The sequence below is a fragment of the Lithobates pipiens genome, unplaced genomic scaffold (assembly GCF_037356315.1).
Source record: "Lithobates pipiens isolate NorthernLeopardFrog02 unplaced genomic scaffold, aLitPip1_a1.2 Scaffold_8, whole genome shotgun sequence".
Lineage (NCBI taxonomy): Eukaryota > Metazoa > Chordata > Amphibia > Anura > Ranidae > Lithobates > Lithobates pipiens.
In genome coordinates, this window is record NW_027507903.1 from 13318439 (window position 1) to 13334609 (window position 16171).

At 44.5% G+C, this 16171-nt stretch overlaps 1 protein-coding gene across 7 annotated transcripts in view; it reads right to left on the reverse strand.

Annotated features, from left to right (window-relative positions):
- LOC143963733 (ras-like protein family member 12) overlaps positions 1–16171 on the reverse strand; it is a 101626-nt gene that overhangs the window by 65724 nt on the left and 19731 nt on the right. For all 7 annotated transcript variants that reach the window (XM_077473458.1, XM_077473454.1, XM_077473459.1 and 4 more), the window contains 2 exons: positions 14331–14457; positions 842–898 (listed from right to left, as the gene is read on the reverse strand). In XM_077473458.1, the coding sequence (XP_077329584.1) occupies positions 842–898; positions 14331–14454 (181 nt within the window). In that variant the 5' untranslated portion in view covers positions 14455–14457. The remainder of the gene's footprint in view (positions 1–841; positions 899–14330; positions 14458–16171) is intronic.

The window sequence follows — 16171 nt, forward strand, 5'->3', positions numbered from 1 at the left end:
ATAATAATAAAATTCTAGGTATTGGAATTTCCTTTCAAATTTGGCTGTTAGTGAACGTAAAGAATACGAATTTATCCGACGTTACGAATTATCCGAAATAATGAATGCCGCATCTAAACGAAAGGAACGTAACGAATTAATAATAAATAACAATAATAAAAATAAAAACTTTTTATTATTACTTCATTCCGTTCCATTTGTTTAGATGCGGCATTCATTATTTTGGATAATTCGTAATTTCAGATAAATTTGTATTCGTTACGTTCACTAACAGCCAAATTTGAAAGGAAATTCCAATACCTATAATTTAATAGTTAGTTATTATTAGTTAGTTAGTTAGTTAGTTAGTTATTAGTGAGTTAGTTAGTTAGTCATTCTTTCGAATTTTCGGATTTTCTTTCTTATTTTCGAATTTACCAATTTTTCAAATTTACAAATTGCGATCATAACAAATGACCCGAAAAACAAAAAAAAACGAATGAAGTGAAAACGAAAACAAATTTTTTGGCAGTGCACATGTCTAGTCCCAGGCTTTAGACAGGAAGTGTGTTAATGGCCGGATCACCAGTTGAGAATAAAGGAAAAAAAACAAAACAAAAAAGAAAATGAATGCAGCCACCACATCTAAGGATTAATACGTTTCTATATATTGCAGTTTTTTTGGGGGGGGGGGGGGGGGGGTTTAGATACGCTTGAATTTGGTTGAATATCAGACCTACAGAGATAGGGTCTCGTTTATGGCATTGGATGAATCACTGGTGAATAGCAGCTCAAGTTCTCACTGGTGGGGGTTTGGACCCCGAACAAGTCCCCCAGGTAGAATTTGTTAAAGAATACTCACCAAGATAAGGGTCGTATTCACTAATGAACCGTCTGGTCAGGAACTTCACCGTGAGTGCTGGAAAGAGAGGAAAGACATAATGTTGGTTATGTTATTGGCGATATTTTACTAATCATAACTGACAATAATGTTATAGATTATCAGGATACTCAATATCCCAATATCAGGTCAATATTTTAATGTTCACAGGATTCTATTACACACAGGAACTCTGGCCAGCCAGGTTCCCCCAACCCACTACAAGAGGGGCTTCATGGTTGGCCAATTTTGGCACCAAGCAGGGGTGTATGTACAGGGGTCACAGGGGTTGCAATTGTGACCCAGGTCCATGCTCCAGAGGACCCGTGCAGCCCCCTGTACAACTGGATAGGAGGGCAGCAGCATGTAGAGGAACCGATTCCCCCATGTAGCCGCTGAATGCCCGCTTCACCTTCCCTCCCTCCTGCAGGCATTCAGCGGAGGAAGGAAATTGAAGGCATTGGTTGCTCTACATGCTGCTTCTGCCTCCACCCTATCCCTGTCCTGCTCCCAGGGGAGGGCTGGCAGCCTTAGGCCTGAGGGGCAAGTCTAGTCAAGTGGCCCATTAAACCACGAATCAGCTCACCATCACCAATGCCCATCGATGCAGCCTCACTAGTGTCTATCAATGCCGCCTCATCAGTGCCCATCAATACAGCCTCACTAGTGCCCATCAGCTCAGCCTTGTCAGTGCCCATCAATGCAGCCTCACCATAGCCCATCAATACAGTCTGTTCAGTGCATGGGGATTAGAGAGAGAGAGAGACGCTGGATTACACAGAGCGGAGATCTACCGTTGACCCGGTGTGGCTGCTGTCATACGAAATCCTGCCTCCTGGACCAGGTTCTATGATAGATGTCACCAGTGTGCTGTTTATCATAGGACAAAGAGGAGACAGATCATGTGTTCCTAGTATATAGGATCGATCTCCTCCCTAGTCAGTCCCATCTCCCCCACAGTTAGAATGACTCCCTAGGTAACACATTGAACCCTTTGATAGCCCCCTAGTGTTAACCCCTTCCCAGCCAGTGACATTTATACAGTAATCAGTGCGTTTTTATAGCACTGATCGCTGTATAATTGTCACTGGTCCAAAAATAGTGTCAAAAGAGTCCGAACTGTCCACCATAATGTCACAGTCACAATAAAAATTGCAGCATTACTAGTAAAAAGAAAAAAATAATAAAAATGCCATAAATCAATAACCTATTTTGTAGACGCTATAACTTTTGTGCAAACCAATCAATGTACGCTTATCGCTTATTGCAATTTTTTTTACCAAAAATATGTAGAAAAATACATATCGGCCTAAACTGAGGAAACTTTTTTTTTTATTAAATTGGCATATTTATTATAGCAAAAAGTAAAAAATATTGTGTTTTTTTCAAAGTTGTTGCTCTTTTTTTGTTTAAAGCACAAATAATAAAAACTGCAGAGGTGATCAAATACCACCAAAAGAAAGCTCTATGTGTGTGAAAAAATTAATTTGAGTACAACGTTGCATGACCGCACAATGAAAATTGACCTGAGCAGGAAGGGGGTGAAAATGCCTGGTATTGAAGTGGTAAATTAATGAAAGTGTATTTCTTCCAAAAAAACTGTATTTGAAAATACAGTGTGACATAAAATATTGCAACAATTGCCATTTTATTCTCTAGGGTTCTCTGCTAAAATATATATATATATATATAATGTTTAGGGGTTCTAAGTAATTGTCTAACAAAAATACTGATTTGTTGCTTGTAAACAATTGTCAAAAAAAGGTTCAAGCATGAAGGGGTTAATAATATCAGCTCCCAGCTTGAAACAATGGGAAAGAAGTGAGAAAACTTCAAAGTGTAAGACCTTTCTTTTTTAATTAAAAAAAAAAACACATTCACCAAAAAACTTACATTATCTCTGCTCTGTCCTCAGGCTCAGCCTCATGGAGTGACAGTCTGCTCCCCCACAGCCTCTCGTTCATCCTCCTCCAGTGGGCAAAGCTGGAGAATTTTTTGTGCCCAGGAATTGCTATTGGGCTGTTGGCAATAGGGACTACATGTCCCACGATGCTTTGCAGCTGCTGGAGGCTTGGCTGATGGGCTCCCTCCCTCTACCAATGAGGAAGCAGGGGAGGGAACAGAGTGGGTGGCCTGACTGTATGAGCGGAGCTCACACATGCTGCAGTGTTTGGAGGAGAGGGAGAGGGGAAATCTCACACACGAACTGACAGGTCAGGTTGGCTCTCACTCCACTGTCCGTGGATTAGTGTGAGCGCGACCGACGGGAGGTGCGGGAACAGAGCGGCCTCCACTACATAAGTGAGTGCCGCTTGAGCTTCTGCGCCCCTCCCTCTGTCTCAGCTTGCAGCCCCTGCCCTGATCCGACTTCCTCCAGAAAAAAAAAATCGTGAGCGGCGGCTGCCGGCCATTATGCGTATATTGTTAGGGCAGCCTAGGGGGAAATTGCCACCCGCCCCTGCCTGCTCCCCCGGGCCCCTGTGTGCATCCCTGGGCCCCCCCAGTGCTGCTGGGTTTCCTCCTCCCGTCGGCTGATTTAAAGGCAGATTTTACCGGCCCCTTCGTTGTCTTAGTGATTAGAGTCATTGATCGGTACTGTTTAGACCCATGATATTTCACCAAAGCTCCCCATCAGGGGTCCTAAAAATATATGTAAAAAATAAACAAAAATAAAATTGTACAAAAAAAAAAATACAATAAAATAAAATGGTAAAAAAACAATAATAAAAAACGACTGACACCAGTGGTGGAACTACCAGGGGCGCAAAAGGTCGCACTTGCGACTGGTCTCTGGCATTCCACCACTGTGGAAGGACCCCAAGATGGCAGGAAGGTGACCTGCTGTGGGACTGTAATAAAGGGTCCCACAATGGGAGTAAAGGGCCCCCCGGGATCAGTGAGAAAGGCCCAGGTTGGGGGCCAGGGGGGCCCTTCATGGTTTCTTGCACAGGGGCTCTGAAGGTTCTCGTTACGCCTCTGGCGCCAAGCACAAGTCACTCCAGGCCTGCTAGAACACAATCCCACCTGCCAAAGCCGACCCCTCCACCATCTTGTGCCCTGCTCCTCATCATCATAGGCCCCATCACGACATTCCCTGCCATAGACCTTTAGATCTCAAAGAAGGATTGTCCACATGATAGTTAGCTTCACTGCACTTTACTGGAGTTGTTCAGGGAATGGCAAGACAAGACAGTCACAAAGGACATACATTCTGGGGTCACTTGACATTACACAGTCACATGTAGTGGACGGTCCGCAGTAGTCCCAAGTGAAAACATGTGTAGCACCTCACAGCCATCTCCCTACAGTTTCTCCTCTACCCATCTGTACTCACAGGACTGTGTTCTCTGTAGACACCTTTTAGCTGGGTACCTCTCTCCTGGGAACCCTCCAGGAAAGCAGCTTCACACAGGGATCTGCAGCCTTACCTAAAAGGCCTTTTTCAATCCACCCTAGCCCTCACCTCTATAAGTGACAGAATGTCTAAGGCTGGCTCCTCCTACATACAGGTCCACTCCACCGGGCCCCCTGCCCTGTTCAGGGCCCACGTGTGCATTATATTCTGTCAGGGATGGGCTCAGCCCTTCCTTCCTCTGAACTGGCCACTCAGCTGTTGGCTAATTGCCAGCTCCTACCTCTCCACAGTGGCTCACCTGTTGATATCCTGCTCGTCAGTCCTGCCTACTTAAAGCGGAGGTCCACCTTAAAGTGGACCTTCCGCTCATCGGAACCCTCCCCCCCTCCGGTGCCACAATAAGCACCTTTCAGGGGGGAGGGGGGTGCAGTTACCTGGATAATCCAGGTAACTGCACCCACTTCCGGGATAGCTCTCTGCGGAAAGGGGCGTAACTTACGCCCCTTTCTGCAAGTGCCCGCCCCTTCCCGCAAGTGCCCCGCTGCCTGCTGGGAAACACACAGCTCCCAGAGGCAGCGGGGAGCGTCCTTATTGCGCAGCGCGATTCGCGCATGCGCAGTAGGGAACCGGGAAATGAAGCCGAAAGGCTCAATTTCCTGATTCCCATACCCAAGATGGCGGCGGCAGGACCCGACAGATAACCTAGCGATCGGCTTCGGGTGCCGACATCACGGGCGCGCTGGACAGGTAAGTGTCACTATTTTAAAAGTCAGCAGCTGCAGTATTTGTAGCTGCTGGCTTTTAAAAAAAAAAAAAAAATGCAGAGTCCCGGTGGACTCCCGCTTTAAGCATTCTAGTCCAGATGATCTCTGCCTTCGCCTTGGTCAACATCACAGAGACTATCTCCTGTGTAACTGTTTACTATGCTTCAGTATGTGAATGGAGGGGAAGCTCTGTATAGAGCTATTCCTGTCCATTCATTCTGTGTAACTGAGGCTGCAGAGATGGAGATTGAGGGCTGTGTTCCTAACAGTGGCGGCTGGCGTTATTTTTTGGGAGGGGCAAACATCAACCCCCCAGTTGGTTATCAGTAGGTTGCAGGCGGGCGGGCTCCTTTGGCCGGGGTGCGGGCTTCTAAGGGCAGCAGGTTGCGGGCTACTATGGGCGGTGGGTTGAGGGCTCCTATGAGTGGCAGGCAATGGCTCCTGTGTCCTCTCTGCATCACGGCGGCTTCCGCCATGCGGCTCCTCACTCCTCCTCCAAGGCGTTCAATAGGATCGCTTGTTCATTTTTTTGTTTTTTTCCTAAACCTGAAAATTCGTAAATTCTAAAATTTGAAAATTCAGAATTTAGAATTTCGAAAATTCGAATATTCGAAGATTCAAAAATTCAGAAATTCGAAAATAAGAAACAATTCAAAATACCCTGTTTCCCCTAAAATAAGACCTAGTGTGATTGTCGGTGATAGCTGCAATAAAAGCCCTACCCCCCAAATAAGCCCTAGTTAAAGTCCTTGTAGGTCTTCTTTTCAGGGTAGGGCTTATTTGGGTGGTAGGGCTTATATTGCAGCCAACACCGACAATCACGCTAGGTCTTATTTTAGGGGAAACAGGGTAATAACTAACTATTAAATGATAGGTATTGGAATTTCCTTTCGAATTTTGCTGTTAGTGAACGTAACGAATACGAATTTATCTGAAGTTACGAATTATCCAAAATAACAAATGCCGCATCTAACCTCTTCCTGTCCGCGCTATAGCCGATGCACGGCTACAGCGCAAACCTACTTTGCCGGGAGGGTGTCCATAGATGCCCTCCTGTGCTCAAGCCACCTGCACGCCCCCTGTAGAGTCGGTAATCTGGGAAAAAAAAGCTGAGAGGAACATCAGTCCCGATCGTGGAGAGCCTTGGCAGAGGCTTCTGTGCCCACCTATGCCACCTACTAGTGCACAACTGTGCTGCCTACCAGTGCCCACCAGCGCCGCCTACACTGCAGTGCCCACAGTTCCACCTATCAGTGCTCACGGTCTCACCTATCTGTGCCCACAGTGTCACCTATCAGTGCCCACAGTGCCACCTATAAATGTCACCAATCAGTGCCTCATCACCAGTGTTGCCTATCAATACCACCTACCAGTGCCCATCAGTGCCACCTACCAGTGCCCATCAGTGCTACTCATCAGTGCCACCCATCAGGGCCCATCAGTGTTGCCTTATCTGTGCCTATCAGTGCAGCCTCATCAACGAATATCAATGAAGGAGAAAAATTATCCGTTTGCAAAATTTTATAACAAACTATGAAACATGTTTTTTTTTTTTTTTTAATTTCTGTTTTTTTGTTTGCTTGTTTAGCAAAAAATAAAAACCCAAGTGGTGATTAAATACCACCAAAAGAAAGCTCCATTTGTGTTAAAAAAATTATATTAAATTAAATTATAAAAATTTAATTTGAGTACAGTGTTGTATGACTGCGCAATTGTCATTCTAAGTGTGACAGCGCTGAAAGCTGAAAATTGGTCTGGGCAGGAGGAGGAACGGAACAAATTAATAATAAAAAAGAATAATAATAAAAAGTAATTTGTTACGCTCCATTCATTTAGATCCGGCATTCGTTATTTCATATAATTTATAACTTCGGATAAATTCATATTGTTACGTTCACTAACAGCCAAATTTTAAAGGAAATTCCAATGCCTATAATTTAATTGTTTAGTAATAGTTAAGTTATTATTAGTTAGTTATTTCAGATTTTCATATTTTTGGGTTTTCGAATTTTCGGATTTCCGTTCTTTTGAATTTTCGGATCTTCATTCTTATTTTTGGATTCTGGAATTTCTGAATTTCCGCATTTCCAGATTTTCACATTTCGAATTTCTGAATTTCCGAATATTTGAATTTCCAAATATTCAGAAAAATGTATTAAATGGGTTTCCGTTAAACGAATTCGGAACAAAACAAATTGCACATGTCTACCTAGGAGGGCACTACATCATGGCGGGCGGCACAGTGGTGTAGTGGTTCGGGCGGCAAACCCCAAAGACATGCAGGTAGATTAATTGGCTTCTGTCCAAAATTGGCCCTAGTATATGAATGGGGACGTTGGATTGTGGGCTCCTTAAGGGTAGGGACTGATGTGAGTGTGCAATATACAGGGATAGGGACAATTGTAGACACTCATTCAGGTTGAACTGGATGGACTTGTGTCTTTATTCAACCTTACTAACCATGTAACCATGTAGCTACAGTGCCACGGGCTGTAAACCTCTTGACGATGTTGTGCACAGAGGACACAGGAACATGAAGATCTCTGGAGATGGACCTGCAACCTTGAGATTGTCCATGCTTTTCCATAATTTTTGTTCTCAAATCCTCAGATTATTCTTTGCTGCTCTTTCTCTTCTCCATGCTCCGTGTGGCACACAGAGACACACAACTGAAAGGTTGAGTACATTTTTCACCATTTTCACTGGCTGCCGGTGTAAATTGATTTCTAAATTGTCAGCACCTGTTAATTGATACCGGTGAGTTTATTTACAAATTACAGGAGCATCACAAATTTGGAATGTAATTATTTCTTATAATTTTGGTGCCAACAGTTTTGTTGAGTCCTTTCTTTGGAGTTTTGCGTGGAATGTGTCAGATTTCTGCTTTTTGTTTCTCCACATTTATGTGTCATACCGATACAAACAAAAGAAATAAATACGAGAATGCCTAATCATTTGTCATTGCAACAATTTTCTGTGGGGGGGGGGGGGGGGGGGGAGTGGTGCATTATCTGGCAAAATTATTATTTTTTTGGATATGTTTTATACCATAAAGTAAAAAGTAAAAAAATATATATTTTTTTAAATTGTCTGTATTAAAAAAAAAATATATATATATATATTTTACTTTGTGGTATAAAACATATCCAATAAAAAAAAAATCCAAAAAAAAAAAGTCTAATTCCTTCATACAGTCATGGACAAAGATTTTGGCCAATCCAATCAATATGCACTTATTGGCATTTTTTTTACCAAAAATATGTAACAGAATACATATTAACCTAAATTGAAGAAGAAATTATGTTTTTTTACATTCTTTTATTGGATTTATTTTATAGCAGAAAGTAAAAAGTATTGTTTTGTTTTTTTCAAAATTGTCGGTCTTTTTTTGTTTATAGTGCAAAAAATGTAAAAAAAAAAAACACGAAGGTGATCAAATACCACCAAAAGAAATCTCTATTTGTGGGAAAGATAGAACATAAATTTTATTTGGGTACAGAGTTGCATGACCGCGCAATTGTCAGTTAAAGTAACGCAGTGCCGTATCGCACAAAAATGTCCTGGTCATGAAGGGGGGGTAAATCTTCCAGAGGTCAAAACGTTAAAGAGCAACTCCACTTTTGTTGAGCACGGATTTTAGCAAACTTTGTTTCAGATTCCTACCTTTTGTTATTCTGATGTCACTGATTGGAACACAAGAAAGAGTACAAGACAGTGGCGGCTGCTGCTCGATATTTGGGGGGCGCCAAATAAACCTGCCCCCCACGCATGCAGGAGATGGACAGCAGCGATCAGTGCCCCCCCCCCCCCCGCGTGGAAGACAGATAGTGGCGATTAGACAGATGGCGGGGATGCTGCTCCTCGCCCCAGCTTGCTGAGGGATAAGCCGGAGGCCTTTGCTTCTCCTCCTAAACAGAAAGTGGGCCCAGAGGGCCCGGATTGGCCGGGAGTCCTACTCCCAATATTCTAATTTCCGAAAATTCAGAAATTAAAAATGAGAAAATTCGAAAATTTGAAAATGTGGAAAATCGTGAATTCCAGAATCCGAAAATAAGAATGAAGATCCGAAAATTCAAAAGAACGACAATCCGTAAAATCCAAAAACCCCAAAATAAGAAAATCTGAAATAACTAACTAATAATAACGTAACTATTAAATTATAGGTATTGGAATTTCCTTTCAAATTTGTCTGCTAGTGAACGTAACGATTACGAATACGAATTTATCCGAAGTTACGAATTATCCGAAATAACGAATGCAGTGTATTGCTGGAGTTTTTGCCATGTAATGCTATTAATAGGACCATGTTAATAGATTGGTATTTGGCTGAACTGCATAGGTAAAAAAGGCCCGGCGTGGCCATATTCTGTCTCTTCTTGCTGGGACACGTGGCTTGCCAACAGGGATCTGTGGGAGTGAGTCCGGAAGAGCCGCGGCCTGCATCGTGCGAAGCGGAACAGTAGCCACTGAGAGTGTCTTACCACAGTGTGATGGAGCAGCGGTGTGGTCTGACCAGAGGATCCAGAACGCCTGTCGGAGCCAAACGAGGGTCACGGTCATTTTGCAGAGCGGTGCAGCATGATGGAGCTGACTGGCAGCAGGACTGAGACCACCACAGCGGAAGCATCCAGTTATCCAGGCCTGGTGTGGTGAGAGGGCTGCTGCCCAGAAGTTATATACAACACTTCACACACAAAGGCCGCGTACACACGCGGGGACTGTTCGCCCAACTTTGTCCGCTGAACAGTGTTTGGGCGGACAGTCCGCTCGTGTGTGGGCTTTCAGCGGACAGTTTCAGCGGACAGTTTGACGAACAAGGTTTTTCGGAAATTCCGTAAAACTGTCCGCTGAAACCTTGTTTGAGCGAACAGTCCGCCCGTGTGTAGGCTTGTTCGTCAAACTAAGTTCCGCGCATGCTCAGAAAGGATTTACACGCCGAAAGTTATAATGCAGTGTATAGGACGTCGTATTTTTCGTCCCGTCGTACGTGCCGTTCACGTCATCGCGCACGGTTTCAGCAAACTGTTCGTTCGTCGTGTGTGGCCATGTCCGTCCATGCTAATTTTGAGCGGACTGTTTGCCGAAACTGTTTGACGGACAAAGTTGAGCGAACAGTCCCCGCGTGTGTACGCGGCCTTAGACTAACAGTGCAGTGTTGCTGAGACCTGCAGTCCCACAGCAAGGGTCTTATTTAAGTGGACTGAATCCAACCAGGCCTCAAAGATTATACTCCACTAGGTACTGACTGACGGCCTGAGTGTGCTTTCACTGGAGACAGTTATACGTTAGTTCCATAACTGGAATTGCTGTCATCATTCACTGTAGGTCACTTTATTACCTATCAAACCTTTGGATTACAATCACTGCAGTATAATAGCTAGCAGAAGAAAGAAGACCAGAGACTATATCTTCACTGAGGACTTGGTGTCACAGTCACATGCAAAGGACTGCATTATGCCTCCGGGAGAGCTCTTGAGCAATTATACTGTGTTGTGCTTAATTACCTTGCATAGTGTGTCTAGTAAGGCCGTACTGGGAGTGGGAAGGTGACCAGGGTCAAGGCTTTATCACCCTGAGCACTAGTCCCACTTGGAGCCGCGCATGCAGAGGTCATTTAAGGAATCTTTGTAGTGCTAACAATACACAATTATTCATTGCATTATTGTGTTAAGTTGTGTGTTAATATAGTTATTGTAACCACTGTTTAAACCAATTTCAGTAAACTTGCACTCTTGTTAAGTTACAATTGGTGTGAGGCTTGTTCATTCTCCTAACAGGTGGAGCAATGGATGCCCAGGTAATGACAAAGGTATATTATATGCATATTGTTATTGTGGGATTGTTTCTAGTTATTAAGCTTCGCACCAACACTGTTACACAGCTGTGTCAAGTGGGTTGAGCCAAATTATTGGAGGTGGAAAAGCAGAGTACAGGCCCAATCAATTACCAGCAGCTCCTTTTGGGGTAAGTGCTACATGTGGGGGCTCATCCGGGATTCTGTTACTCTGCATTTAAACCCACCCTCTTGGCACCAGTATGGATCCCCTCACTGTGGTCTGGTGGTGCGAGGCAGAAGGCGCTCACTCAGAAGCAAGCATGGCAATTGAACTCCCAGGGGAAGACTGGGAGGAAGAAAGGGTCAAAGAAGTTGTGAAGGCATTGTCCCCAGATAGGAAGGCCCGGGTGATTGCTGTCAGGCCAGATTATGGGACCTCTCACACATATGCACTATTAGAATGGAGAAAGGAAGTTCCTGAAAACTTCCAAGGCACCAGGGTGAAACTATCTGACAAAACGAAACTTTATCTGACACACCCTGCGAGACCAGGTGAAAGCTGTCCCAGCTCAAAACAGATGGAGCCAACATGGCAAGAAGTCAGTTTTCAGTCAACACCGAGGGAAAATGGCAGAGGGCCCCTTAACAAGAAGAAGAGGGCCGTTGTTGAAACATTGAGAGCTCACAAGAGAGGTTCACAGTCAGAACAACAACTGGCTGACCTGAAACAGCAGTACAATGATATACAGGAGAGGTTCCAGGAAACCTCCAGCATGATTGCAGAACACATTAAAGAGCTAAGTGTCATATGCAAGGGCCCAAGATATGGTCATATAACACAGAGACCTGTTTCAGTAATACAGAAATGCACTCATGGCCAGAGGTGACGTTTCGGAAAGATTTCAAGATCGAAGGTCAGATAGGATAGAAGGAACAGAAGGGAAAGTTGTCCTACAAAAACCTCCTGCATCAGATTGACCTGGGACTCTGAAAAGGATATCTTGAATCTCAAATTGTAGATTCTGTAGTCACCACCATTAGTCCAGGCCTAAGTATCAGAGGCATGCTAGAAATGAAAAATGGACTGACTATAGTACAGCTCAGGAGGATAATAAAGAGCTACTATAAAGAGGAAGATGCTGCTGAACTATATCATCAATTGATACATATGGCACAGAGCAGTCAGGAGACTCCTCAGAACTTCTTATTCAGAGCCATCGAATTGAAAGACCACTTGTTGTCTGCCTCAGAAGGGGAAGACTCAGATGAACACTTTGGGGCTGAACTGATCCAGAAGAAATTTCTGAGGTCCGTGGCTATAGGACTGAGGAGCGACTATGCCAAGTTCCAGTTAAGGCAGTACTTTGACGATCCATTCCAGATGAGGTGCTCATTGAAGAGACTAATGAAGCAGCCAAGATGGAAATGGAAAAGGAGAAGAAACAAAAGAGAATCCAGTCCAACATCACAACAAGAACCAAGGGACAACAATCTGATGTTCTACAGGCCCCTTGGGAACCCAGTGTCCTGACGGTGTACGCTGATCAAATGTCCTGGTCCTTACCTATTCAACATCTGCCAAAGTGTGAGTCTGAATTAGGGAAATTGCTTAAGATGCAGAAGGAGATGTTGGAAATGATGGCCCTGTTGTCTGCCAAACTGGTTGAACCAAATAAGGAGGAAGTCCAGGCAGCCAAGACTCCGACGGGTCCTACAGCTGTCCAATACACCAAACAGCACAGAGACAAGCCTCAAACCTTCTGGCACAAAGTTATTTGGAGTGATGAGACCAAAATTGAGCTTTTTGACCACAACCATAAACACTAGATTTGCAGAGGAGTCGACAAGGCCTATGATGAAAGCTACATCATTCCTACTGTGAAACACGGAGGTGGATCGCTGATGTTTTGGGGATGCATGAGTCACAAAGGCACAGGAAATTTGGTCAAAATTGATGGCAAGATGAATGCAGTATGTTATCAAAAAATACTGGAGGAACATTTGCATTCCTCAGCAAGAAATCTGCACATGGGACGTACTTGGACATTCTAACATGGCAATGATCCAAAACACAAGGCCAAGTCCACCTGTCATTGGCTACAGCAGAAAAAAATGAAGGTTCTGGAGTGGCCATCTCCATCTCCTGACCTCAATATCAATGAGCCACTCTGGGGAGATCTCAAACAGGCTGTCTTGCATGAATTGCACAAGAATTTACAGGAACTAAAGGGGGCAATACACGGTATTAAGAACTGGGGTATGTAGACTTTTGATCAGGGTCATTTGGGTATTTTCTGTTGTGATTATGATTTAAAAAGAGTAAACACAGTTGATTGATAATAAATGGCTTCAGCCAAACACTAACCATGAGTGAAAGAAAAGTTTTTGTGTTCTCATTCATATTCTCTGAAAAATGGCCAAGAAATCATAAATTCTGCCAGGGTATGAAAACTTATGAGCACAACTGTATATATGTATTGCGGTCAGAAAGCGGTAGTATCAATCAGACAGGCCCTTATACTACATAGCTATTGGTAGATCTAAAGGAGATTGTACACTCAAATTGTATACTGTATGGTCAGCATTACTCTATCCACTCTATCAAACCTGGACTTGAAATCAACAGAAAGAATCTCCAAAAAAAATATACTGTATATATCAACCATAAAATTATGACCACCCACCACAACCCACCAAGCCATGGAGTCCACTAGCCCTCTGAAGGTTTGCTGTGGTATCTGACACCAAGTCATCAGTAGCAGAACCTTTAAGTCCTGTAAATGGTGAGGTGAGGCCTCCCTGGATTGGGCTCGTTTTTCCTGCATATCCCACAGATGCTGGATTGGATTGAGATATGGAGAATTTGGAGGTCAAGTTGACACCTCAAACTTGTTGTGTTCCTCAAACCCTTCTTTACTAGGCCACCTTCTTCCATTGCCCTGTGGTCCAGTTCTGATGCTCATGTGCCCATGATAGGCACTTTTGGCTGTGGACTCGGGTCAGCATGGGCCCCCTGACCAGTCTGCGGATACGCAGCCCCATACACAACAACCTGCAATTTTCTGTGTGTTCTGACACCTTTCTATTAGAACCAGCACATTTTTGAGAAATTTGAGCTCCAGTGGCTCTTTATTGGATGGGACTGCACAGGTCAGCCTTCCCTCCCCATCTCCATCAATGAGATTTGGCCACCCATGACCAATCACCGATTTTGCTTCCTTGGACCACTTTTGGTCAGTTCTGACCACTGCATTCCACAAGACCTGCAGTTTTGGAGTTGGTCTGACCCAGTTGTCTAGCTGTTACAATTTAACCCTTGGCAGAGTTGCTCAAATCCTTATGCTTGCCCTTTTTTCTGGTTTCAACACATTAACTTTAAGACAACATGTTCACTTGCTACCTAATATATCCTACCAACTTTCAGGTGCCATTGTAACAAGATAATCAATGTTATTCACTTTATCTGCCAAAGGTCATGATGTTATGGCTAATCTGTGTGTGTGCATATATATATATATATATATATATACTCAAACATAGTAGATATGGGAGCTCTCACAGTGATATTTATCTCACCTGACTTCCCGGCTCCTCGACATCCCAGCAGCACCAGGTTGCATTCTGCGTGTGGACTGCGTTCATTTGAAGAGGAGAAGTGGGACGCATGCAGAGCTCTGGGTTTCCCAAACATCATAGACATTATCTATTGTCATAGAAGAAATCTGGGTTAGGTAAGTAAAGCAGCAACAGAAAAAACATTCAGTGTTATATAATGAGTATAACAGGCACCTCTGAGACTTCCTAGGAGGATGCAGGGAACGTATGGTACTCTCATATGATAATATAAATACAACAGCAATCAGTAGACAGGGAGTACATGAGGCATGATACAATCACATGAGACATGCTCTCCATGATTGGAGGTATACAGGAGACATGATCCCCTTACTGGAGGGGAAGTACACAAGACATGATCCCCATACTGGGGGGAGTACACAAGACATGATCCCCATACTGGAGGGGAAGTACACAAGACATGATCCCCATACTGGGGGGAGTACACAAGACATGATCCCCATACTGGGGGGAGTACGCAAGACATGATCCCCATACTGGGGGGAGTACACAAGGCATAATTCCCTTACTGGGGGGAGTACACAAGACATAATCCCCATACGGGGGGGGGGGGGAGTACACAAGACATGATCCCCATACCGGGGGGAGTACACAAGACATTATCCCCATACTGGGGGGAGTACACAAGGCATAATTCCCTTACTGGGGGGGGGGGGGGGAGTACACAAGACATAATCCCCATACTGGGGGGGGGGGAGGGAGTACACAAGACATGATCCCCATACTGGGGGGGGGGGGGAGTACACAAGACATGATCCCCATACTGGGAGGAGTACACAAGACATAATTCCCATACTGGGGGGAGTACACAAGACATAATTCCCATACTGGGGAGGGGGAGGACACAAGACATGATCCCCATACTGGGGGAAGTACACAAGACATGATCCCATACTGGGGGGGTAAACAAGACATGATCCCCATACTGGGGGAAGTACACAAAACATGATCCCCATACTGGGGGAAGTATACAAGACATAATCCCCATACTGGGGGGACTAAACAAGATATGATCCCCATACTGGGGGAAGTACACAATATATAATCCCCATGCCGGGGGGAGTACACAAGACATGATCCCCATACTGGGGGAAGTACACGAGACATGATCCCCATACTGGGGAGTACAATCACATGAGATGTGATCCCCATACTAGGAGGAATACAGGAGACATGATCCCCATACTGGGGGGAAGTACACAAGACATGATCCCCATACTGGGGGGAGTACACGAGACATGATCCCCATACTGGGGGGAAGTACACAAGACATGATCCCCATACTGGGGGGGGGGGGTACACAAGACATGATCCCCATACTGGGGGGGGGGGGGAGTACACAAGACATGATCCCCATACTGGGGGGGGGGGGGAGTACACAACACATGATCCCCATACTGGGGGAAGTACACAAGACATAATTCCCATATGGGAGTCTTTCTCTAAGTCTGGAGTCAATGAGGATGGCAAATGTGATCAACTTTTCCAGCTCAGTGGGTATATCTCGGGCTGCTATCTTATCCTTGATGGTATCCGAGAGACCACGAGAAATGATCCTCATACTGAGGAGTACAATCACATGAGACGTGATCCCCATACTAGGAGGATTACCTGAGACGCAATCCCAATACTGGGGGGAGTACACAAGACATGATCCCCATTCTTGGGGAAGTACATAAGACATGACTCCCATACTGGGGAGAGTACAATCACATGAGGCGTGATCCCCATACTACAAGGAATACAGTAGACATGATCCCCATACTGGGGAGAGTACAAGA